Raw genomic sequence first — 26,967 nt, forward strand, 5'->3', positions numbered from 1 at the left:
GAACTTCTGAGAACAGAGGTGCAATGACGAAACAATGGCAAGATGACGACAAGACGATGGCAAGACGACGGTAGGACAACGGTAACTTCTGGAAATAAAAGCAGAGGATGGCTAGGCAGCGGCATGACGACAGCAAAGTGATGGTAAATGGGCAATGGTAGGACAACAGTAAATTAATTGGATCTTAAGACTTTCAAAGATCCAAGGAGCAAGCCGACAGCAGGGTACCGATGACTATAGGGACAGTGACGATGTGATTCACATCGGCAACAACAATAGTGGTGGTAGTAAGGACAACAAGGAGGGTAGTGATTTGCATGGTGTAACTCGGGTTCAAATCTGGGAGAGAGGAGATGCAGATATAAAAGAGTAAAAAACCTGATGATGAACAAAGTTCAGTTGTGGTAGCGGTGATGTATGGAGCTGACGTGTAACAGAAAAAAGTGATGCACAAGGCTGATGTGCAACAGGAACAGATGCACAGAGACAGAGTGCAGTGATGCGAGCTAGCACGGAAAGTGCAAGTGTCAGTGCAGGGGGCAAAACTACCGATACCTGAGTCGGCGAAGCAGAGCTGGAGTTGACGGAGTGTGAACGAGAGTGCTGTGAGTGCTAAAAGAGCTGACATGTAGCTGGAGCAACAAGTTCTTGTTAGCGGAGCAGCAAGTTCTTGAGACAGATTACGGTGGAACTGAGGTTGTTCCCAGACGGACGGATGTGAAAGAGCATGACGATCATCGGTGATGTGTGAGATGCACAATAGTGATGTGATGATGGGCTGTAGTTCAGACCCAAGAAAATAGTGATACAAGGTGATGGGTTGGAGTTTAAAATCAGATCCGGAGAGTAACAAAACTACAAGAACTAGCAGTCAATATCAGATCTGGAAACATGTGGTTGATTTGATTGGAGGGACAATGGATTCACAAGAACTGGGCCGTGAACTCCGGTAGTCTCAGTAACGGGAAGGCTCTGATACCATGATGGAAATAATATAAAGGAGACATTGTTGTATTTCAATATATGTTTGTACAAGAGAGTGGTCCTATATATAAGTCTAGAGAACTATAGTACAACATTAATGAGGTAGGAGGTAGTTGTAGAAAATATAGCAATGATAATGAAATCTAATCCTACAATCACTGACTTATATGGCTTACATTAAAACTACGCCTATAATTATTGACTTACTTTTAACACCAACAGTAGAGGAGAGGTAACCTGTTGGGCTGCCATTAACGAGGATAGAGGAGTGGGGAGAGGAGATGTAGGATATAATCCAATGGACAAGGGGGGGGGGGAACGCATCTGCAAAAGAACTTTTGGGATGAAAGCCCAACGAATGGAGTCAAAAGCTTTATAGATGTCGATTTTGAGGAGGGTCGCAGAAGAATGAGATTTACGCTCAAAACCTTTGACAATCTCATGGTACAGAGGGATGTTATCAACAATTCTTCTAGCAATGATAGGCGAATTGATTGGGGCTGACGAGGGAGTCAATGACAACCTGAATCTGGGTGGCCTAGATTTTGGCAATGAATTTATAAGGGAGGTTGCAAAGGGAGATAGACTGAAATCTGGCATGGCTTAGGCACCATCTTTCTTGGGAATGAGGCAAAGGAAAGTGTAGTTGATGCTAGAGATTTGGCCGGGGTTCAGGAAGAAACTTTTGATGGCAAAGATAAGATCATTTTGGATAATGTGCCAATAAGAAGACAAAAAACCCATGCTGAAGCCGTCAGGGCTATGGGCTTTGTCGGATTTGTGGGAGAGGACAGCCGCAATGATTTCCTCATCAAAGGGAATGGCTTGGAGGCTAGGGAGAAGATGGTTAGGGACAAATTTGTTGAGGAGATTAGGGGGAAGGGGGAGGGTTGGGGGGGCTGGATGGAAGAAGTTGTCAAAATAGGAGACATCTTCAGACTTGATCTTATAGGGGGAGGTAAGCTCAATGCCCGCACTAGTGATGAGCTTGGGGATGGAGTTGAAATTGGTGCGGCTTTAAGGGAGCGGTGGAAGAAAGCGGAGTTGGAGTCTCCAGGCTCGAGCCATTTGATATAGTCTGAACTTGACATGTCTGAACTCTCTCAAAGATATTACTATAGGTGGAGGAATTCTAGATTTTGAGGGCAGCTTTTACATGCTTGAGCTTCCTAGCAGAGGCAATGAGAGGGTAAGAGGAGATGGGGATCGGGATGGCTCAGGAGTCTCTTACAAGGGGGAGAAAATCTTGGTGAAGAGTCCACATGTCAAAGAATTTGAAAGGCTTGGGGCCGAAGGAAAAAAGAGGCTGAATGAAAAGCGAAGTGGGGGAGTGATCAGAGATACCAGGAAGGTCAAAGGAGGCATGAGAAGAGGGGAAGAGATTGAGCCAGGACTTATTGACCAAGTCTCGATCGAGCTTGCAAGGTACACAGTCTGCCCCACAACGACGGTTATGCCAAGTGAGATCGGTTCTAGACCATCTAAGGTCGTTCATGCCAATGTCATCAATGCAGTCACTAAAAGAGTCAACATAAGAACGGATGCCATCCCAAAGCGTAAGCCTCTCAGAGGAACGATTGAGAGCATAGACAGCCGAGAAGGAAAGAGGGGAACTGCAGGGGGAGGAGAAGTGAATGGCTTAGGAAGAGGAAGCAATGGGAGAGATGTGGAGAAAAAGGGGGTTCCATAAAATCCAGATGCAAACATTAGGGGAGTGGCGTAGTTGGGTGGAAGCAGGTCAGTAGGTTTGAAAGCATAGACAACCATGAAGGTAGTTTCACTCGTGGCAGGGTCAGTAAAAGAGAAATCATCAACAGTTGGGGCTTCAAGATGAGGTAGGATTGCAGCTTCCAAATCCAAGGTTTGTAGAGAATAAAGGGGCAAAGGGATGAGTCGGAGTTGACATCTTCAGAGACGTTTGTAGTCGTGGCAAGAAAGGGGCCTAAGATAAAGACTGATACAATCTTAGGCTTAGAGGGGCGGGAAGTGATGGCCATGGAGCAGGAGTAGCAGCAACAGCTGAGAGGGGCGGAATAGGGGAAGACGAATTGGAGATGACACCTTCAGAGGTGTTTACAGGTATGGTAGGAAGGCCTGGAAAGGGGCCAGGAGAGAAATAAGTAGCAGGCATGGTGATGGGGCATGGCGGGAGGCCAAGGCAAGGGGCCAGAGGGGCCTGGCGATTGTCGACAATAGAGGGAGTAGCATGGGAGGCTCGTGGCACAGGGTGTAGGGGGACCAGGAGGGCAACATTGAGGGGGCGGGGAGCGGTGGAGGTCTGCTCTAGCGGATCAAGGCAAAGGCGCTAAGGGGAAGCAGTGAAGCAGTGAAGCTCAGGAGAGGAGAGGGAAGCTGGCCGAGGACGTGTGAAGAAGAAGGGTGATCTGGGTGAGGATTTGAAGTCGTGGCAAGCAAGGGGCCTACGTTTTTAGGACTTTCTCATCCTTAAGAGATTGTATAGGTCTCTGTCTACTTGTAAAGAGATTGTGCAGATCCTCTTATCCTTAAAAGAGTTGTAAAAGTGATTCATCCCCACCTACTGTACTGAAAAGGAAGAACTAGTGGATACCTTTCAAGGTGATCTTGTGAGGAGTGGACTAGACTCGGATTGAGTCGAATTACTATAAATCTGTGTCTTGTGTGATTGTGATTACTTTTTATATTCCACATTTTACTTACAGTCATATATTTTGGGGTTTTAATCGAAATTTTTTTTAATCCACTTATATGACATATTCACCATATAACCTATTCACAGGCTCTAGGTTATTTCAGTGAAAGAGCTCTCTCACCAAATAGTGGAAATCCGAAGGTTCCATGGTTACACACCTTTTGGAAAATGGTGTCTTTCTGTTTAACTTCTTAAATTAACAAGATATGCTCAAGGCTTTAGAAGGCGGCCCCTAGAAAATCGGAAACAAACTGATCTTCCTCTGTCGGTGGGATCGATACATATAGCTCCGCAAAATCAATTATTGCTCCATCCCCCTTTGGTAGGGATGTAAATGGATCGAATTCGGCTCGAATAGGATACTATCCGAATTCGAATCCGTTTATAAAGTTACTATTTGAATTCGATCCGTATATCCGACCGGATACATAAAATGATATTAAATTCGAATTCGTATATTTAAACGGTAATTGAATATTATTCGGTTCGATTCGTTTAGCAGCCGTTTATATAATTACATTTTTGCTCTGCATAATTTTTTTTCTTTTTTTTTTCAAACATAAAATCATCAAGAATTTTAAATTAATGTTCATTTTCAAGATTCAAGTTTAATGTTATTTTTAAACTGATCCAAGTTTAAATTAATGCCATTCTCTTGTTACTGATCCAAGTTTAATGTTATTTTTAAGGCTAATATGATAACAAGAACAGTGGAGGACATCATAAAAGTACACAAGATGTGGGAAGCAGGTATTAAGCAAAACTAACTACTTTGACATTAACACTTCTCTCCTTAGTAGATCTCAAATCCTTCTATCCTATAATCGTTCCGACTTTAGAGAAAACCCATTTGAGATACAACTCGAATTAAAAGGAAGTCTGAAATCTGAATTGAAAGGAAAATAAGAGGAGAGAGAGAGAGAGAGAGAGAGAGAGAGAGAGAGAGAGATTTGAAAAGGGGCACAGTGCAGGTCAGAACTTCACCACCTGCGTCCAAATGACGAGGAGGGCACCATCCTCCTACTCAGTTCAGAGTACAATCTCTGTTTTTTCCTTTAGATCTTAACATTTCTTGAATCTCTGAACCCTAAATTAGCTACGACCCTCAAAATCCCTCTGTTTTAGATAATCTCCAACATTAAGAAATGGGAAGAAAACAGAAAAAAAAATTTGTTACACCAACATTCATCGAACTCACCCATTTATATGGAAGTGAGGCAGGCAAACCGCGAGGTTGGCTTGGGACGGAGAGAGGTATGAGGCAGGCAAACCGCGAGGTTAGCTTGGGACGAAGAGAGGCGTGAGGCAGCAGAGTCGGAGCCGTGACACGGCAAGAGGCGAGAGGCAGCAGAGCCGTAGCGTCTTTGCTGCTTTGAGCTGCGAGAACGCCGAGAAGAGCTTGGAGATGGACTGATGGCGAGAATGAGAGTCGAGAGATCTATTAGGGTCTTTGGGCAGTTGGAATGTCGGATTAAAACATTATATACTTAGGTTTTTAGGTTTCTTTCATCCTATGGTTCACAATAAATCCTGTTTTTAGGTTTCTTTCATCCCATGGTTCACAATAAATCCCTAAATCTGGCCTTTAGATTGGTATATATCATTTTTAAAAATAAAAATGTTATTTAACATGTATTAGTATCACATATTTCTACACTATTATTATGTAATAAAAATTAATATTTACTTAATATTATAATGGAAGAAACGGATTCGAACAAATGGATACGGATATTCTTTACCATCGGATAGCTAAACGAATCAGATAATAATCGGTCGGAAACTAGGATTATCATATTCGTATCCACTTAGTTTTCGGACCGGTTTGGATAGCTTCTGGATATGCATTTTCCGAATATGGATACCCCTAAACGAATACGAACCCGAATCGAATACGGATTTTCGACTATCCATTTACATCCCTACCCTTTAGTTAGCCATCCCCAACCTTCCTCTGCACTTCTGGTGCGAATGAGGGCTAAGCATAATAGGCTCTGTGGTCGGCACTCCTCTCTCCTTAGATGTTTGAACCATAAGAATGCAAAGCCTTTCTTAAGCAAGAATCTGCTTGGAAGTTCGGCCGACACCACCACCCTATAATCGATGCTTGTCATGGATGATGAAGTGCACTCTTTCCACCAAGAATTCTCCTATGATTGGATCCCCCCTCAGTCACCACAAAATATGCAAAGTGTTCGGCCACCACTCAATGACAATGACTTGCTCCAAATTCAAAGCGCCTCCCTCAGAAGAGAATGGAAGTTCCTTCCACAATCGGGAGTTTGGAAGTTCCTTCCACTCTACCGTTGATGTTGCTTCTTCCATAAGATACAGTTTCCATCCCCCTTCCTCACAACTCCCTCTATCCCCCTTCTTACAACTCCATGGCTCCCAGTTGTCACCCGAGTCATGGTTGGAAATGGAGTAGACACCAACCACCTTGCAAGTCCCACCCTCCGGTATTTGGCTCCCTTGTTGGCCAAAAGAACCTGTCTGACGGCTCATCCCTTGGGCCTTCAGTCTATAGCCTAGATTCCGTTGGGAAAAACCCTTTTGCTCCTCTGCGCTTGCCCAATCCTGCCTCTGGAGTATCTACCGTTCTTTGCCCCCTCCTCTAATTGCAGTCTCTTGACTTTACCCCTTTCAGCTTCTATTCCTTCCTCGGAGGCTGCTCCTTCCCATTCTCCTTTCTAATAAGTTATCATTTGAAAAGTTCCTCTTCAACCCTCACCCCTCCCTCTCCGTCAGAAATTCCCATCCTGGCCCTATCTTGTTTGGGCCACACTTGGAATACTAACCACATCCCTAATCCTAACCCAAACCAGTCGCTTCCCTTATCAATCCCATCTTTGGCCCACCCTCATACTAAGCCCACCACCACTCTTTCTCACTCGGCCCCCCACTCTTTCTCTAATGGCTCACGACAACATGCATATCCCCAACCATCTGGACCATCAGCTGCCTCGGCCCAATCCATCACCCCATCGGTCTTACTCGGGTGCTTCTCCCCCACCTGAACCCCCCTTCAGTGCTCCTCTGTTTCCATGCTTCAACGCCTTCAATTCGTGTTACCTCCGTCATGCTGCGTCTTCGTCAGCAAATGTCTCCAGCCACGTCTCCTACAACTGCGACTACTGAGACTCCAACAATGCTCCATAACCATCGGGTTCTTGCTGAGCTACTTCCTTTGATTCATGTTACCTCTGTCATGTTGCGTCTTCATCAGCAAATGTCTCCAGCCACGTCTACCACATCTCTGTCGGCTTCTCTTCACCAAACTGCTTCATTGTTCCCTGCCGCTGCTGTCGTCTGCGACTCTTGGCCTCTACGCCTGTCCCTGCTACACCATCTCCCCCTGCTTTGCTCTTAAGCAAAAACAGGATCTTGCCACGTCTGCCCCTACCATATCTGCCTCTGCCTTCACCTCCAGTCGTCTTCTGCAATTCCCAGCTGCATCACACATCCCCCTGGCGTGCACTGCCTGCTCTCCTACCACGACATCTCATCAACAACCTCTACAGCTCTCGACTTCATCCTCCTCAACTTCTTTATGTGGTTCTGGTACTGCTATGGCTCTCCCAGCCTCTGAAGCCTATTCCATTAGTCTCTCCACCTGTAGTAACCCTCCAGCATTGGACACTCTCCATTCTTAGGTCAATCCTTTATCACATGCATTTGCTAATTCTGTTGGCCTTCCTGATGCCTATCTTTGCTGCTCCCCCTCAAGGAATACCGTAGACGTAATTGGAGTCAACCTCCCTCCCGCCTTGGCCTTACCAACCTCAACTCCTCTGAGGCCTTGTTGCCCCCCTCCCGAATTGCTGGACCATTTGGAATGTCCATAGGCTAAAGTCCCTAGCCAAACAAGTTTTGATATTCGCTCCCATCTCAAAGCTTCCAGCTCCATCCTCTACTGTCTTCTAAAAACCAGAGTTCTTAAAGCCAGTGCTTTGCAGATTGCTTCTACAGCCCCCTCTTGGTTCCTTCCCTCAAATTATTCCTTTAGTCTTAATAGTAGAATTTGAATTTTGTGGAACCGTTTTAATGTTCGGATATCCGAAATCTCTTCATCTTCTCAATTCATTCACATCTACATCTCGGATCCTAGTGGAGGCAACCTCCTTTTCTTTTCTGCTATTCATGGTCTTAATAGAGCCCTAGGTCGGGATCCCTCTTTGGTACGACTCTAGGCTTATTGCTTCTCAAGTTGGCTCCTCTTCCTTTTGGGAAGAGGAGGAAACTTTAATTTTGTCAGGTATGCCCATGAGAAACCTCAAAAGTATTGGGTCCTGGCTGACACTGAGAGGGGGTGAATCAGTGTGTCCAAAAACTTTCCCTCATCTGGTTCTTTACTAGGTCACTAGCTGATGTGGCATACTCTCAATCACAGTCTATTGATGCTGCCCAGAGCTACTAGATGAACTATTGATAACTCTCACTGCTGCACGAAGCTTACTCACATAACATGTATTGCTGCTAAGAGCTGACTCACAAACCCCACACGGCAATCACTGTCACATACACATAGTCGTATGTTCATCTACATTGCACCACCAAGTGGTCTGGTCAACCAGATGTACACACCGATCCTGTAGGCATACACTTCAATCCACAATACAATACTAGCATGCACAATTACAACACAAGAAATACGTGTTTCAGCCAGTTGCCTACATGCACGGAGTAATGCCCACTGTCGAGCTCAGTATTTGCTCAATATTAATTATGACTGCACCTACAGCCAAGGGAACACGTTCCTAGTTTCTACCCTTGACTTACAAAGGCTAGGTCTTCACCCAAATTTTTCCATAATAACTTGAGAGGCCACACCCATGGCAGATATGTTTAGGTAGTGGTAACTACCAAGGAACATACTGTCCTTATGTCCAGCATCCACTAAACACCAATTACATAGATAAGGTTGGGCTTATAACAATGCCCTACAATGATATCCCATATAGCATAGGTCTATGGCAATATAACCTAGCTAAACATACAATGAAAATACAGTAAATCAAAAGTGCAGGTCAATGAGTGTAGAATGGCTTACAACTCTGTAATGTCTCTGATCACTGGTTTCTGAAGATGGGACCAAGAACTCTGATGGTCCACTAGAATCTTCAATCTCCCCTAAGTTGATGAAGAAATTGGAATCTTTAAGTGCACTGTAGAACCCAAATCAGTCTATGACTAAAACACTCTGGCAGTGAGTGTGTGATACAGATACTTTCCCTCTTCTTTCCTTTCCTTTCCTTTCTTTTCTTTTTCTTTCCTCCTTTGTGGAAGCTCACCCTAGCTTCATTAAGGCACACCACTTCTTCTCTTCTTTCTTCTTTCTTTGCACTTCCTCTCTTCCTTTGTTAGAGCTCTAATGGCTCAATAAAGGGCTCACACAAGCATGAATGGGCTTCTTCCCTCTTTTCCATTTCTTCTTCCTCCTCTTTTCTCTTCCCTTTTCTTAGCTACCACCAATGAAGCTTGCTACCTTGGCTTCCAGCAGCTTCCCAAGTCTCTAATGGAGGCTATGGATCAAGCACAAGAGATTATAGGTTTTGCATTCAAAGCTTAAGCCTTCTTTGAGCTTCAACACAAATATTTGGCCACCTCTGCAACTCTCCTCTTCGTTTTCTTCCCTTAGGCATGTAGAGCTCGGAGAGATGAAGAATCGCCAACTTGAATCACCTAAATCGGAGTTAAGATGAGGGAGATATGGCCATTTGAAGTTGGACCAACCAGAACGTTCAAAATGGAATCTTCGGAGGATTGGCATAGGCTACGCCGGTGGCACGCGCAATAGGCGCAAAATCTGATCATAGATCTCATCTAACAGATCTTATAATCTAAGCAGTCCGATTAAACCAATGGACCATTAGATTTGAATCTTATAAAGTCAAAGATGACATCATCATGACGTACGTGCTGACATTGTCAGACTCGTTGTCGATCACCGATTGGCTGGTGTAGCGAGTTTCACGGTACGCTGTCGGCTAACTTTAATAAAGCTCCATCGATCTTGACTGTTAGAACGGAGTCGATCTGATATGATTGGCTTAGATCAAGATATGGAGAATCTCTTTATAGATTCTATGCACATGCTCTACACACAATCAAGACTCAATATGGTGAGGCGCCACACCATGATGTCCGATGCACTTCACCAATGACGACCTTCGCGCAGGAATCTAAACTGTCTCGTCAGTGCCTAAGTTCAGCAGCTGTTAGATGAGAATAAGGCCTACGTGGCTTCATCTGAACCCTCCATTCTACAACTGTATACTCTCTTTTATTACAATCAAGCCCCTGCCTCCATATATTTCAGTGTTTAAAGACCCCCTGCAACTCAGACCTTCAAAATCTTGAAATTACACAAAAGCCCTTCAAATTTCAAAAATAAATTCCAAAAAATCCACCCGACACCGAGAGCAACTGATTAATTTTTGGTTTGGATTTTCGAACTGGCTTCACGGAAACACATAACTTTTTCATACGATATTTGATCGAGATGAAATGAAGTGCGTTGGAACCGTGATTGGACGCTCTACGACTTTCTAGAAGACCCACTCATCTGAATCAGCCATGTAAAAAGACCAAAATGCCCCTAGACCTTTCCAATGACGCATCTTTCTCATACGGAATCGGAACGCGATGAAATTAGAACCGTTGGAAAGATCGGATTTTTGTCGTATTGTTATATGGAGAACACTTCCTTTAAAAAATTCATCTTCAATGCCGAAACTGCCCTCGACTGCCATAAATGCCGTAACTTCTTCATACGGTATCAAAATGCTACAAAATCAGATGCATTGGACTAGATAGATTACAATCTATCTTTTTCATGAAAAAAGATCTTCCAAAAATGTCATTTTCATTGCCAAAAATTCTCCCGAGCATAAATAGGCAAATTTTACCAGTTTTGACCCAGAAACCCGCACCACCCACCATGGATGAATTAAACCACTCCATGCATACCATACGGTTCTGTTATCTCATCGGTGATATTAGACACTAACACATCATCATTTCCATCCATGCCACCCAAACTGGCCACGTCATCACTGCCACGTGGCCGGGTTGCCAACAAGGACAACCATAAAACAACAATCTCCCCCTTTGGAGTTGTTGGCAATCACCTCATCACTAATACACTCCAAAGCTCCGATGAGTAACTCACTCCCCCTTTGACAATAAGTACAAAGGGTGGAACCAATGGACTCCCTCTGAGTCCAATATGGGGGTAGCAACATCAAGCAACTTGCTCCCCCTTTCCCAATTCCCAATTCCCCTAGTGCTTGGGAAGAACCACCAGTCCTAACTTCTATCTGAGGAACTCAAACTGATCTTTGGGAAGTGGTTTAGTGAAGATATCAGCCACCTGCTCTGCTGTGGGAACAAATTCCATCCTTACTTCACCTTCCATCACTTTGTCTCTTAAGAAATGATACCGGATGACAATGTGATTCGTTCTAGAATGCATCATTAGATTCTTGGAAATGTTGATAGCACTCGTATTGTCATAATACACTGGCACTGCCTGCTCAACCTCCACACTCAAATCCTTCAACATCTGCTTCATCCACAACACTTGTGTTCAACAAGACGTAGCTGTAGCGTATCTACCTCTACGGTTGAAAGAGAGACTGACTCTTGTTTCTTACTGTGATTGTTTCTTACTGTGCTATGCCACCAAGTTGCTCCCCAAAGAGAATGCGCCACCACTGGTGCTCTTCCTGTGATCCACACATCTGACCCAATCTGCATCTGAAAAAGCTGACAAACTGAAGCTCTTGACCTTCGGATACCATAACCCAAACTCACTAGTCCCCTTCAGTTATCTAAAAATTCTCTTCACTGCTGCCATGTGTCTCCTTTGGTCCTGCTTGGAATCTGGCTACCATACACACAGGTTGTAAGATGTTAGGCCTACTAGCTGTCAGATATAATAAGCTACCAATCATTGACCTATACAAGGTATGGTCAACTAATGGAGAGTCATCTTCCTTGCTCAACTTACACCAGTCATCATAGGTGTACTAATTTTCTTGCAATCCTCCATAGTGAATCTCTTCAATATCTCACTGTGACCCCCAAAGATGATGTCATCTACATACACAACCACCACAAGCTGACTGCTTTCTTCAGTTTTGATATAGAGATTACTGTCCACTAGGCATTTCTTGAAACCCAACTTGCACAAGTAAGATTCCAATCTAGAGTATCATACCCTTGGAGCTTGTTTCAAACCATACAAGGCCTTCTTCAATCTGTAAACAAGAGTGGTCCTCACTCAGTTGAAATCCATTAGGTTGCTCTATGTAAACCTCCTCTTCCAAGTTTCTATTCAGAATAACTGATTTGACATTCATCTGATAGACCTTGAACCCTTTATGCACTGACAAAGCTAAGAACATTCTGATAGATCAAGTCTTGCCACTAGAGTAAAATTTTCTTCTAAAACAATGCATCAACTTGATAACTCTCCCTCTTTGACTTCAGTATCAAAGAACTATAACATCTCTTTCTAAAGCAATCTCTCCCAGTGTGGGATGCAAGCATCTATAAGAGTGCCCATACGCATCTTTCCAATTTTACAGATGTGAGAGTTCAAACTACATAGGAATGCCCATACGCATCTTCCCTATCCTATGAGTTGAAATCTTAATTACTCAACTGACCTTATATCTGCTTCAACACTGCTCGTCAGATAAGTGTTGCCTCAACTGGATATACATAATCAACAACAAATTACAGTTCACAACTGCTCAACTCACTAGCTTCCTATCATAAATCTCTGCATCCAGTCAACATATCATTCTCTCTGTCACTAGTGCTGAAATATTTAACTCTGTCAAAGTCAAACAATCACCATGATCACACAAAACTGCACTCTGACAACTACCACTGAGATTGATACCAACTGAATCTCTGACCCATACTGATGCATACAAAAGCTAATTGTTGTCTGCCATACTTATAACTGCATACCTCTGACCATCACTGACATCCTCAACTATTCCGCCCTCTGATTGACATTGAACTGCTCATCTGGTGATTGCTCCATCAAGATGCAAATACTCAAGAGAACTACACTGAGTTTCAACTGATGTCTTAAATCCAAGCACTATTACATGAACTTTACTGTCATAATCTGAGTCCTGCTGGGGGCACTAATATCCATCTAGTGAGCTCCCCCATTCTTGTGCATTTGAGTACACCTAGTGCTTGGGAGGTGTGCCCACTCCTATACGTTGTCTAGGTGGTGTGAGGGTGGTGACTATGACTGCACACACCTCTATGTGCTTCTCTCTCCAAACTAACTGACCACTTGCCTTGGTCCTATGCATTTGCTTTTCACCATAAGCTTTCCTACTATTCTATTTTCCTTTCTGCTCACTTACTGTCTTCTTTAGTCTCTACCTCTGTCCAATCAACCCAATTGTAGACCTCTCTGTTACCTTCCTAACTGATGGTCTTCCCTTTCTGAATCTTTCCTGCACAACTGTAGAGCTGACATCTCCCTTTGTTTTCCAGATTCTGTTTACTGTTGTCTCAGCCTTTTGTATATCCTTCACTTTCCATACAAACACAAAGCCACCTGAGACTCACCATTACATTGTGATTGATGCTTCTTAGACTGCCTTTCATTGACTTGCCTTCTACAACCACTTAACTTTCTGGTTCTAGAGACCTGATAGTCTCTCTCCTCTTGTACAAGCTGAGGGGAGAGCACTGCCTTGCAATGCTTGGCCCAATGTACATAATGGTGGCATCTGAGACATTCTATTAGTTGTCTACCCAGTGGTGCTATGGGAATCCTCCCTCCATAGCTGAAATCTAATCTAGATATACACTCTGCTCTTCTATGCCCATACCCACTGCACTTGTGGCAATACCCATAAAAATATGACTGCATTATTGGTAACTGTCTATACAAGCTGGGTGAAGCATTATGTCTATTGGTGGGAGCCATCTGACTCTGCCTGGGAATCATCTGTATAGGCTCTGATAACTGAACTTGTTGAACCTACTATGCTCAACTGGTCTTTGCTGGTAAACTCTGTCATAACCACCAACTCTGATTATGTTCCCTGTTTGGACTGTTTGTTCGCCTTTATCTCTACTCTTTGTATTTTGTGGACTGCCTCCACATTGTGCTTGATGTGTAGGAGATCTCATCGCACTATTGTGTCTCCTCTCTCTTCCTCTGCCTCCTCTGAGCTCTCTTCTGTGTTTTTCCTATAGTCTGTCTCTGTGGTCTGATCTCACTATAGCTTTCCTTGATGACTCACCCTGCTTTGTTATAGAACCAGAGCTGATGATGTTTAGTCTTTGACATTCTGTAGACTGAGCAAGATGTCTATCCATCTCTGCAATCACAGGTGGAGTGGCTGAATGTCTCCTCTGCAACTCAGCCAACTGTGTTTGTAGTGAAATGATCTCTGCTTCTAATTCTTTGTTTAACTTCTTAAAATCATTTGAAATTTCATCACCTCTTTTAATCACTCGAGATTGCACATCTATTTTCTCTCTCAAGGCTAAGTTCTCTGACTCAAGCCTAGTACACACCTCACTTTGCTTTCTCAGTTGATCTTCAAGAGATTTTATAACCTGAGGGTCATTTCTGGACTCCATCATCTGTGAGATACAAGAAGCATCAAGCTTTGACAATTGTGCTCTCAACACGGTGACTGCCTCTTTAAGGATTCTACATCTCTCATCTCTATTGATGACTTGTGTTTCTAATGCTGCAATAATGAAGTTGCATTCCTTTATTTGTGTTTTCAAATCAATGCTGATCTCATCCTGAGTTGTAGTAATATGTGCCTCAACACACTCAGATCCACTAGTGTAGCACTCATCTGAACATCTGCTTTCAACCTCTAATGTGGGCTCTGATATAGCTGGCTCACCTCCATATAGGTTGTGTAATCTCTCCTACATCACCTTAGCTGATATGCATGAATTGACTTTGACACTCACACTGTCTGTTAATCTATCCAAAATGATCTCTCTAACCCTAGAGTCAATACTAGAGTCTACACTCCCATTAGCCACTGCACTCCATAGATCATACCCTAATGAACCAATATGTGACTTCATCAACTTCCTCCAAAAGATAAATTCTGATCCACGAAAAATAGAAGCTCCAGAAGTAGACTTACTGAACCAAACACCTGATGCCATCTTCAACCAACCGGATCACTCTAAGTTGTTTAAGCTGCCTCTAGAGCCCTAGCTCTGATACCAATTGTTGGGTCCCAGCTGATGCTGAGAGGGGGGTTAATCAGTGTGTCCAAAAACTTTTCCTCAGCTGGTTCTTTACCAGGTCACTAGCTGATGTGGCTCACTCTCAATCAGTCTACTGATGTTGCCCAGAGCTACTATGTGAACTATTGATAACTCACTGCTGCACGAAGCTTACTCACATAACATGTATTGCTGCTGAGAGCTGACTCACAAACCCCACACGGCAATCACTATCACATACATATAGTCGTATGTACATCCACACTACACCACCAAGTGGTCAGGTCTACCAGATGTACACACCCATCCTGCAGGCATACACTTCAATCTACAATACAATACTAACATGCACAATCACAACACAAGAAATACGTGTTTCGGCCAGTTGTCTACATGCACGGAGTAATACCCACTGTCGAGCTCAGCATTTATTCAATACTAATTATAACTGCACCCACAGCCAAGGGAAAACGTTCCCAGTTTCCATCCTTGACTTACAAAGGCTAGGTCTTCACCCCAATTTTCCCAGAATAACCTGAGAGGCCACACCCATGGCAGATATGTTTAGGTAGTGGTAACTACCAAGGAACATATTGTCCCTATGTCCAACACCCACTGAACACCAATTACATAGATAAGGTTGGGCTTATAACAATGCCCTACAATGATATCCCACATAGCATAGCTCTATGGCAATATAACCTAGCTAAGCATACAATGGAAATACAGTAAATCAAAAGCGCAGGTTAATGTATAGAATAACTTACAACTCTGTAATGTCTCTGATCACTGGTTTTCGAAGATGGGACCGAGAATTCTGATGGTCCACTAGAATCTTCAATCTCCCCTAAGTTGATGAAGAAATTGGAATCTTTAAGTGCACTGTAGAACCCAAATCAGTCTGTTTCTGAAACACTCGGGCAGTGAGTGTGTGATACAGATACTTTCCCTCTTCTTTCCTTTCCTTTACTTTCTTTTCTTTTTCTTTCCTCCTTTGTGGAAGCTCACCCTAGCTTCATCAAGGCACACCACTTCTCCTCTTCTTTCTTCTTTCTTTCCACTTCCTCCCTTCCTTTGTTAGAGCTCTAATGGCTCAACAATGGCTCACACAAACATGAATGGGCTTCTTCTCTCTTTTCTCTTTTTCTTCGTCCTCTTTTCTCTTCTCTTTTCTTGGCTACCACCAATGAAGCTTGCTACCTTGGCTTTCAGCAGCTTCCCAAGTCTCTTATGGAGGCTATGGATCAAGTACAAGAGATTATAGGTTTTGCATTCAAAGCTTAAGCTTTCTTTGAGCTTCAACACAAATATTCGGCCACCTCTGCAACTCTCCTCTTCGTTTTCTTCCCTTAGGCATGTAGAGCTCGGAGAGATGAAGAATCTCCAACTTGAATCACCCAAATCGGAGTTAAGATGAGGGTGATGTGGCCATTTGAAGTTGGACCAACCAGAACACTCAAAATGGAATCTTCGGAGGAGTGGCGTAGGCTACGCCAGCAGCGTGCTCAACAGGGGCGAAATCTGACCGTAGATCTCATCTAAAAGATCTTGTAATCTAAGTTATCCGATTAAACCAACGGACAATAGATCTAAACCATTAGATTTGAATCTTACAAAGTCAAAGATGACGTCATCATGACGTATGCGCTGACATTGTCAGACGCGTTGTCGATCACCGATTGGCTGGTGTAGAGAGTTTCATGGTACGCTATCGGCTAACTTTAATAAAGCTCTATCGATCTTGACCGTTAGATCGGAACCGATCTGATATGATTGGCTTAGATCAAGATATGGAGAATCTCTTTATAGATTCTATACACATGCGCTACACAACCAAGACTCAATATAGTGAGGCTCCACACCATAATGTCCGATGCACTTCACCAATGAGGACCTTCGTGCAGGAATCTAAACCGTCTCATCAGCGCCTAAGTTCAGCAGCCGTTAGATGAGAATAAGGCCTACGTGGCTTCATCTGAATCCTCTATTGTACAATTCTGTACTCTCTTTTATTACAATCAAGCCCCTGCCTCCATATATTTCAGTGCTTAAAGACCCCCTGCAACTCAGACCTTCAAAATCTTGAAATTACACAAAAGCCCTTCAAATTTCAAAAATAAATTCCGAAAAATCCACCCAACACTTAGAGCAACTGATGAATTTTCGGTTTGGATCTTCAAACCGGCTTCGCGAAAACACAACTTTTTCATACGATATCCAATCGAGATGAAACGAAGTGCGTTGGAACCGTGACTGGACGCTCTACGACTTTCCAGAAGACCCAATCATCTGAATCAGCCATGTAAAAAGACAAAATAAACTTAGACCTTTCCAATGATGCATCTTTCTCATATGGAATCGGAACGCAATGAAATTAGAACCGTTGGAGGGATCGGATTTTTGTCGTATTGTTACATGGAGAACACTTCCTTTAAAAAATTCATCTTCAATGCCGAAACTACCCTCGACTGCCATAAATGCCGTAACTTCTTCATACGGTATCGGAATGCGACAAAATCAGATGCACTGGACTAGATAAATTACAATCTATCTTTTTCATGAAGAAACGATCTTCCAAAAATGTCATTTTCATTGCCGAAAATTCTCCCGAGCGTAAATAGGTCAATTTTGCCAGTTTTGACCTGAAAATCCGCACCACCTACCACGGATGAATTAAATCACTCCATGCATACCATGCGGTTCTGTTATCTCATCGGTGACATTAGACACTGACACTTCATCATTTCTATCCATGTCACCCAAACTGGCCACGTCATCACTGCCATGTGGCCATGTGGCCAACAAGGACAACCATAAAACAACAATAAAATCCTCAATCAGTCCCACATCTGTTGATGCTTTTAATTCCTGCTTAGAGTACACCAGCCTAAATGATCTCAGATGGTAGGTATCAATTTTAACTGTCACAAGACTCATAACAAAAGAATTGGTGGCAACCACATTGCTTGTAAGCTTGACGGAGTTCTGGTTAATGAAGCTTGGATTTCCTGCTATCCCGCTTCCCATCCCACTTTCAATCTCCTGGGCATCTCTAACCATAGTCCCATCTCCCTTTTCATTCAGCCTTACGTCTCCTTCGGCCCTAAGCCCTTAAAATTCTTTGATATGTGGGTGCTCTTGACGTTGGTTTTATTCCAATTGTCTAGGCAGCTTGGGATAAGCCTGTCCAATCCTTCTCCTCCCCTCTCATTTCCTTCACCTGGAAGCTCAAGAATTTCAAATATGTCTTGAAAGGTTGGACTCCTCCACCTTTGGCACCATTTCCTCACATGTCTCCACTTGTAGAAGTAAGCTGGAAACCATCCAATCCATCTCCAGTCCAACCTCCTCACCCCTCCCTTGCCTGTGAGGCGAAGGAAATCTCCCTTGAGCTCTCCTCCTTTCTTGCTCAAAAAGAAAAATTTCTTAAGCAGAAATCCCTTATCAAATGTTTAGAGCTTGGGGACTCAAACTCTGCTTACTTCCATAAATCCTTAATATCTAGAACCAACTCCAACTCCAACTCCAACTCCAACAACAACTCCATCCCTCGGTATATTGTCAGAGTTGGGTCTCTCCTTCTCGGCCTTGATGCTAATAAAGCTGAGGCTGTTTCTACTTCTTTGACCTTTTCTAGTCCCCCACCTCCCTGACCCCTCCATCCCCAGTCACCTCCTTCCCTCCCTCCAAGCCATCCCCACCGACCGTGAGATCCTGGCCGCTATTCACTCCCATAAGTCTAATAAAGCCCCAAGCCCTGATGGTTTTAGTTTGGGTTTCTTCCTCCTACTGGGATATCATTGGGGCTGATCTTACTAAAGCCATCAAGAGTTGCTTTTTCAACCCTTTTCAAATCCATGGCATCAACCAAGCTTTCCTTTGTCTGATCCCTAAAAGGAAGGGACCTCCTCCATTTCTGACTTCAGACCCATCTCCCTTTGCAACCTTCTTTACAATTTATAGCTAAGATCCTAGCACACATTTTGCTCTCATCTTCTCTCCTTCTTCCTTCCTCTCTTCTCTCCTCTCTTCTTCCCTCATCTCTAACCCTAGTCCTTATTTCTAACTGTTATTTCGATATTATCTAATCTTGTTTTTCTTCAAAAGCTGCCTACCATATCATGAAAAGACTTTAAAGTACTTTCTTGTTACCATTCATAAACTGTCTTCTCCATGAACCTTCAACACCAAAGCCTAAACTTGGAGCCTGTATTCCCAAGTTTCAGTGCAACTGGTGTTAGTGGGGCTTCTGATTGTATCTGAACTGCACTAATTATATTCTCCTAATTTTCTTAAGCTATTGATACATCAGTCTTGTTCTCTTTTCCTTATCATTCTTACATATTATATCGTCGAAGACCCTAATCTAACATCAGTGCAACATAACCTTTCACCTAATTTCAGCCTCAAGCAATGATGTTTGATGGATGTGATAGGGTAGTTGCATTAAGATAAGGAGGTCACCTAACACTGAAGCGAACTGTTTGACTTGTCATACTTAAAGATCTAAAGTATGGACGCATACAAGTTATTCTGTTGTAAGTGGATATGTCAAAAGAAGCCGGTGGACATCTTAAAAAAACCTAATGTAGATGAACATTTATATAAATGGGATACATGAAGTAACTGAAATCATAAAATAACAAAAAAAAAAAAAAAAACAAAAAGAAGGGGGGCATCTAGTTTTTACTTGTGTGAGATTGCATAACTAGCACGAGACAGCACTTGCCCTTACTTGCCTACTTTATGTGTTTGAGTTTGTGAAGGAGATCCAGAAATGTAATTTGTCACAAAATTATTTTACAGAATGGTCGAAAATGGGTGACATTTCCATTTATTTTAACCATTTTAGTTTCACTTGTAAGCTTAGCACCCAATCCTTCATCCCCATCTCACATCCTTCGCAATATCTACCTGAGCTTTCTCTATCTCTCTCGCTATATATATATATGTTTCTTCTTCTTCTTCTTCTTTTGAGTACTATTATATGTCTCCTTCTTAGCCACACCTAAAATGATAGGCTGAGTAGAATGGCCATTTCTCTCAACCCAGTAAATCAGAATGGACTAGTGAGTAACCTACGATCTCTCTGAGTTAAATAGAAAATCCATCCACCTTAGAGCTTTTATGAAGCCAGTATGAAGAAGCAGCTGATTAAGGGTCTCTTCCATCTGCCTGAACCATGACTAACAGTTACACTCTGAACCCATCATAGTTTTTAAGGTAGTAAGGCGACGGAGGCGTTTGAGGGTCTTTTGGAGCACCTTAGCGATAAGGCGGGCATAAAGCATCGCCTTATCGACTAAAGCGTTCATGTGTAATTTTTTTATAAAACCAATCTATTTGGCTTAAATCCTAGTTGAATCCTATTACTCATATGTTAAATAAATATTAAAGGTTCATATTCATACCAATGTAAGATATTCATCAAGAAAACAAATCAATAAAATGAATAAACTAAACTAAGTTTATCTTCATCAATCATCAATCATCAATCATCAATATTCAATCATCAATCATCAATCATCAATCATCAATCATCATAACATATTAACATATAATATAAATACATAATTATGAAACAAAATTATAAATATAAAGAAAAGAAGGCATAAAAAATACAATTATTTATTATACTTACCTCTATGATGCCAAAATGAGTGCCTAAGCCCTAAGGTCATCCATTATATTTCTACTCTTGTCAAAGAAGAATGAAGCTCACCGCTGCCGGAGCAAAATGGTCGCCTGGATTGGTGGTTCTTCCTTATTCCTTGATTCCTTCTCAAAACCCTTGACAAAATCCAAACCCTGTTTGTGAATCTTGTTTTTGTTATTTTTGGCGGAGTAAAGCTGATCCCATACATCTTAAGTGGTAACAAAACCATACACCTACCAATAAAAAATCTATATTTAATCTTTATCAAGTAATTTTAGAATGTGTTTAAAAAAAAAAAAAAAAAAAAAACTCATAAGGCGCCACTTCACATAAGGCGGAGCACTGCCTTATCATCTCTTGAGTCGCCTTAGCAGCGCCTTAAAAACTATGGAACCCATCAGTCTTACATTCAACATATTGAAGATATGGACCTTCCATCCTTGCTATTGCAGTGGAGATACTGCAGGAATAGCAGGACTGAGCTTCCTTGGACCTTGGCTGGAGATCTCATCTGATCAGTGCCAAGAAGAGGTGCTCTAAGTAGAGGAAAGTGATTCTCTCAGACCCTTCGAAGTTTTCAGATTGATTTCCATGGTTATCACAAGGTCCTTAAGAATGGGCAAGGCCTGCACTCGCCTAGTATTGTTTTACTAGGCCTTCTCCTTGGTGTTGCTTTGGTTGCCAAGGCCTTTGTAGGAATATTTACATAAACGAAAACTAATTAGATTCTAGAAATTAAAATTGAAGGGATTTACTGGATAGGATCTCCAGAATCACAGAATAAGAGAGATTATATAACTTGAGCTGTAGAAGTAAGAAGACTCAGAGCACCCTCAAGCTCACAGATTATATATTCAATCTGTAAATTTGTCAATGCGGGACCGGTGGGCCCCAAAGATCGAACCCGGATGGCTGTGGGCCCACTTAAATAAATAGCACAAATATTAGAATCAATAACGGCAGTTTTGTAATATTCTAGAATTCTCAAGGGGCTATTAGCAAATAAAGAAGCAATAGGATTTGAAGAGGGATTACTATTTATTGGCTGGCGACAGACTAGGAACAACATTCAACTTGATGGCAGGGTGTAAATAAGAGGTTAAAGTAGGGGGCAACAATAAAGGAGTAAAACAGAAGAGGGACTTTTAACAAAAAGGACAAAGACCTAGAAGACTTTTGAATTCACACTTTAGAAGAAGAGTGTAACGTATAAAAGGGGAGGGGTATTCTTGGAATGGAAGATAAGCTGAATGGCAAGTTGTAATAAAGTGGGGAATGGGAGGGGCATTAATAGGAAGGGATATTAGAATAAAGTTGAAACAAATCACCACTTTATGAGGTTGTCCTCAACCTCACAACAGCAAGCTTGATTTTCAGAATATATACTGGGATGTGCCAGAGGCAGTAGCTGCAGGATCAGCCATGAATCAATGCTAGAGTTCTCAATAGGATCGATCACAGAAACTGAAACCTTAGGGTTTCTGATCGCCCAAATGAGAATAACCTTCGACCAGCATCTTAGCTTGAACCATGAGGATCCAAGTGACTTCTAACAAACTTAAGACCAATAGAGCTCTGCTGAAACAGGAACCAGCGGTAGTTGCAGGTTCAGATATGGATCCAAATGGGGATCTTACGGTAGGGTGAATATCAGTTCTGGAACGCTGTGGAACTCACAAATCAGAAGTGCCTTTGATCTCAGATTCAAATATCTGAATCGCCTTAGGGTTTGCAACTGCTCCTCCAAGTCTCAGGCCAACAGATTTGGGTATGAAGAAGATTGAAACAAACTTGATGGGCTGCTACAGTTGGCCAACAGGGAAACCGAGAAGAAAACCAGAGAAGAAGAATAAAAAGAAATAAAGAGGGAAAGAAGAAGATAGGAGAAGAGGGGAGGTAGAGAGATCGCAGGGAAGAAGAAGAGGGGGGATTTGTCTTGTTGGACTAGTAGGAAATAAGAGAGAAGGGGGAAAAGAGACCTCAAAAAAGAAGAAGGGGGGGGGGGAAGGAAGACAACCACCTAGGGTTTCTCCAAAATCAATTCATTCTTCATTAATCAATGAATTCCCTGACTTGGGTGAGTTGGGTTACATGCCTAATTTATAATAACTAAAATCAAAACTTCCTAATTAAAGTCAAAGACAAATAAAATTCAAATCTCCTAAAATTTAGACTAACAGAATTAGAAATAGATAAGGACTCAAATAGGAAACTATCTTTTTGAAAAATACCTAAAATAAAAGATTATAAATAAATTAAAATCCTAGAATATTCTAATAACCTTCAACCTAAATCAGTAACTTTGAACCCAAATTGGATTTGGTTTTTGGTCTGGGTTCTGGAGCGTTATTGGGTCGATCCATCGTAGTGCTGCTACATCAATTCCCCCAATGTTTAGAAAAACTCGTCCACGAGTATTATAGAAGGAGAGAATCAACACCACTCGATTAGCATCCTTGATCAACGGTTTCGATGGAGTAAAGATCTAGTACATCACACGATCAATCGTCACAATCTCTTGATTGTCATCAACAAATGATGTAACTTTGATTGGAATCGGATGGTGGAGCTTCACAACTAAAATATGGCCATCGATCAGTTCTTCAGATGTAATCTTCATCGGATCATCCAGTTCATCTGTAACAATGGTAGCAAAGCTTGTTGTAATGGCCTTTAGATGGGCAGCTTTAAGCACTTGTAGATTAGTTTGGAGAGCTTTCAAGGTTTCTTCATTCCGTTGAAGAGAGTGTGGTTCACGAGGCGTTGCCTTAGTATCATGAGTAATGTGACCTTGTTGTCCATCTGGGTTCAGAATGTGTCTTTATGGCACCAAGTCTAGTGGTAATGACCTGGAGGGTAACAACTTGTGCTTCCCTTTTTGTCCTACTAGCAATCAACTCTGCATAGGTAGCTCTGGGCATTTCTTGACTAACTTTCATAATCTCTTCATTCTGTGGAAGTAACTAAGTCCACAGTTCAGATGAGGGGGTGGTGTAAGCAACCATTGGAGCAAAGGAGTTGATAGGAAATTCGCTCTGATACCAAATAATGTGGGGCCGGTGGGCCCCAAGGACTAAACCCGGATGGCTGTGGGCCCACTTAAATAAATAGCACAAATATCAGAATCAATAATAGCAGTTTTGTAATATTCTACAATTCTCAAGGGGTTATTAGCAAATAAAGAAGCAATAGGATTTGAAGAGGGATTACTATTTATTGGCTAGGGACAAACTAGGAACAACATTCAACTTGATGACAGGGTGTAAATAAGAGGTTAAAGTAGGGGGCAACAATATGAGAGTAAAACAAAAAAGGGACTTTTAACACATAGGATAAAGACCTAGAAGACTTTTGAAATTTGCACTTTAGAAGAATAGTGTAACGTATAAAAGGGGAGGGGTATTCTTGGAATGGAAGTTAGGGGCTTAATCAGCGACAAGGGCGATGGGGCAATTATGTCCCATCGATCTCTGTTTCTGTGTTAGAGCTGACTAACGTGAGTTCAGGGGTATTTTCGTACCTTTTTTTTTATTTCTGAAATATATATTTATATATATATATATATATATTATTAAGGGTATAACTTGCGAATAGACTTCTGGTCTGATCGCAGGTTATTCCCCTCTTTTGGGAGAATCTCGATCTCGCCTCTCTCTTCTCCTTTCTTCTTTTCTTCCCTTTCTCTACTTTCTCTGGTTTGGTTACCGGTTTTTGGGATTGTAACATGGTATTAGAGCCTCTGTGATTAAGCCTTGGTTTTTCAGATTCACTTTCTGTTAATCTCATTCTTCCGCTGAATCCTTCTAGTGCGCAGCCGCCTACTGCTGCATTTACTATGGATTAAGTCACATGGAGTGATTTCTTTTGTCTATGGATCATGATATGCTACTGCTGAACTGAAGTTTGAAGACCCTGGATCCCAGCTACCATCTCGACTTTAGTAGTGTCGCTAATTGTCGTTGTGATTCCGGTGTGTTATTCTTTGTTCTCTTTGCGACCTTATATGTTCTCTTTTTTTGGTCACTCATTGCTGAGACCAAAACTACTACCCCTGCGGCTATTACATCTTCTTCGGACAATGTGAATGCCCAGATTAACTCCATCAAGCTCAAAGGAAGTTCGAATTACCTACTTTGGGCTCAATCTGTGAAGGTTTATCTTATGGCCAAAGATAAACTTCATTATACTACCTATGGCCCTCCTCTGTCTGATGATAAAAGCTATAATGAATGGATGAAGAAAAATGCCTTGATCTTAATATGGTTGTGGAATAGTATGGAACTAGATGTCGCTGCCAATGTCATGTTCCACATTACTGGAAAAGGTGTATGGAATGATTTGAAGGAAACATATTCTCAGGAAAAGAATATGACTCGCATTTATGAGAAGTTCCAATTTCGCCAGTCTGACAAGTCTCTTTCAAAATATTACAGTGCTTTCAGGGGAATGGTTGAAGAACTCAATGTCTTCCAGCCTTTGACTATAAATACTGCCAAATAGAAGGCTCAGCGTAATGAATTTTTTGTCTCTAAATTTCTGGCTAGCTTGAATAATGACTTGAAGGCAGTAAAGGGTCATTTACTTGCTGGTGATACTATCCCTACACTGAATGATACTTATTCAAGACTTCAGCGTATTACATCTTCCACCAAATCTGATCAGTCCTCTAAAGACAATTCAGCCTTCCTTGCCAATCGTGGACGTGGACGTGGACGTGGACGTGGTCATGGTCGTGGTCGTGGTCGTGGTCGTGGTCGTGGTCGTGGTCGTGGGGGAGGTTGTGTGTCTGCTAGTCGAGGTTCTTATGGATAACCATCTGATAAGTCTTCCACCAGTGTGCTTACTGTGGAAAGTCCAATCATACTGTAGAGACTTATTGGGCAAAGCATGGCAAGCCAGAGTGGGCAACCCAGTTAGCTAATCATGCAGTGTCAGATGATGGTACTGACACAGTATCTCCCACTGATATTAAACCGAGAACTTCCTCAGGAGATTCGTCTACCAGTCTATGTGATGACATTAATCAACTACTATGACGTTTGCAGACTCTTGAGGCATCCTCTAATACATCCAATGGTGCGTCTACATCCGCTTGCTACCTTGGCTCATGTAGGTAGCTCAGCCCTTCATACCACTACTACTCCCTGGATAATTGATTCAGGTACCTCTGCTCATATGACTGGTAAGTCATTTCCTCCTAGTACCAACTCTACATCAGTTGTTCTTGCAAACGGTGCTTCAACACCGGTGTTAGGTCATGGTACTATCTCACCTACATCCTCACTTAATTTGTCCTCTGTGTTACATGTTCCCCAATTTCCATTAAGTCTCCTCTCTGTAAGTCAGTTAACCAGGTCATTAAATTGCTCAGTAACTTTCTTTCCTTCCTGTTGTGTTTTTCATGATCTTCACATGAGGAAGACGATTGGTGGAGGGCATGAAAAAGATGGTTTATATTCTCTCCATTGTGGCACTTGCGCTTCTTCTTCTGCTGCTACTGCTGTCGGGGATGTACCTACTTTCCAATGGCACTGTCGTTTAGGACACTTGTCTTTGTCTAGGTTGACAATTTTATTTTCTAGTTTTAAGTCTGTGCCCAAGTTAAAGTGTGAAGCCTGTGAGTTGGGAAAGCATCACCATGTGTCCTTCCCATCTCGCTCTGTCTCGTAGTTCGTCTTTATTTTCTTTAGTACATTCTGATGCTTGGGGTCCTTGCAGAGTCAACAATATATTTGGATTTCGATATTTTGTGATCTTTATGGATGATCATTCTCGTCTTACATGGCTGTATCTATTAAAGGATCGATCTAAATTTTTATCTGTATTTCAGAATTTTTATAATGAAATAAAAACTCAGTTTGGCTTTTTAATTAAGATTTTTCGGTCTGATAATGCTTTAGAGTATACCCAAAATGAGGTTTCTGATTTTTGTGCTAACCGTGGGGTGATACATTAAACTAGTTAGGGGTAGCTGAGCGCAAAAATCAGCAACTTCTCGAGGTAGCAAGAGTTATTATGATACATATGCATGTTCTGAATTTTTTTTTGTGATGGGGTTTTAATTGCCTGTCACTTGATTAATCGTATGCCTTCCTTGGTTCTTTCCAATCGGTCTCTATTTTCTGTTGTGTTCCCTAATCTGCCAAGTTTTTCAGTTCCTCCTCGTGTCTTTGGTTGTGTGTTTTGTTCATAATTTACATGCACCATCAGATAAGTTATCTCCTCGGCCCACTAAGTGCATTTTTTTAGGTTATTCACGTACTCAGAAAGGGTACAAGTGCTATGATCTTGTTACTCACGAAATTTTTTTAGTACCGATGTGTCCTTTTTTAGGCACATCATTTTTTTCTGCTCAGGCGTCCCAGTTTGGGATGGAGTGGAACTCTCCAACTCTTCCCATTCCGTCTCTAAT

At 42.1% G+C, this 26,967-nt stretch overlaps 1 protein-coding gene across 2 annotated transcripts in view; it reads left to right on the forward strand.

Annotated features, from left to right (window-relative positions):
- Window positions 1–26,967, forward strand: part of LOC122070220 (protein FAM136A) — a 58,430-nt gene that overhangs the window by 25,367 nt on the left and 6,096 nt on the right. The window contains exon 3 of one of the 2 annotated variants that reach the window (XM_042634347.1): window positions 4,345–4,405. The exons of the other annotated variant lie outside the window; for it this stretch is intronic. Coding sequence (XP_042490281.1) covers window positions 4,345–4,405 — 61 coding nt within the window. The remainder of the gene's footprint in view (window positions 1–4,344; window positions 4,406–26,967) is intronic. 2 annotated transcript variants of the gene reach the window in all.

Source organism: Macadamia integrifolia, unplaced genomic scaffold, assembly GCF_013358625.1.
Source record: "Macadamia integrifolia cultivar HAES 741 unplaced genomic scaffold, SCU_Mint_v3 scaffold86, whole genome shotgun sequence".
In the NCBI taxonomy this organism is placed as follows: Eukaryota; Viridiplantae; Streptophyta; class Magnoliopsida; order Proteales; family Proteaceae; genus Macadamia; species Macadamia integrifolia.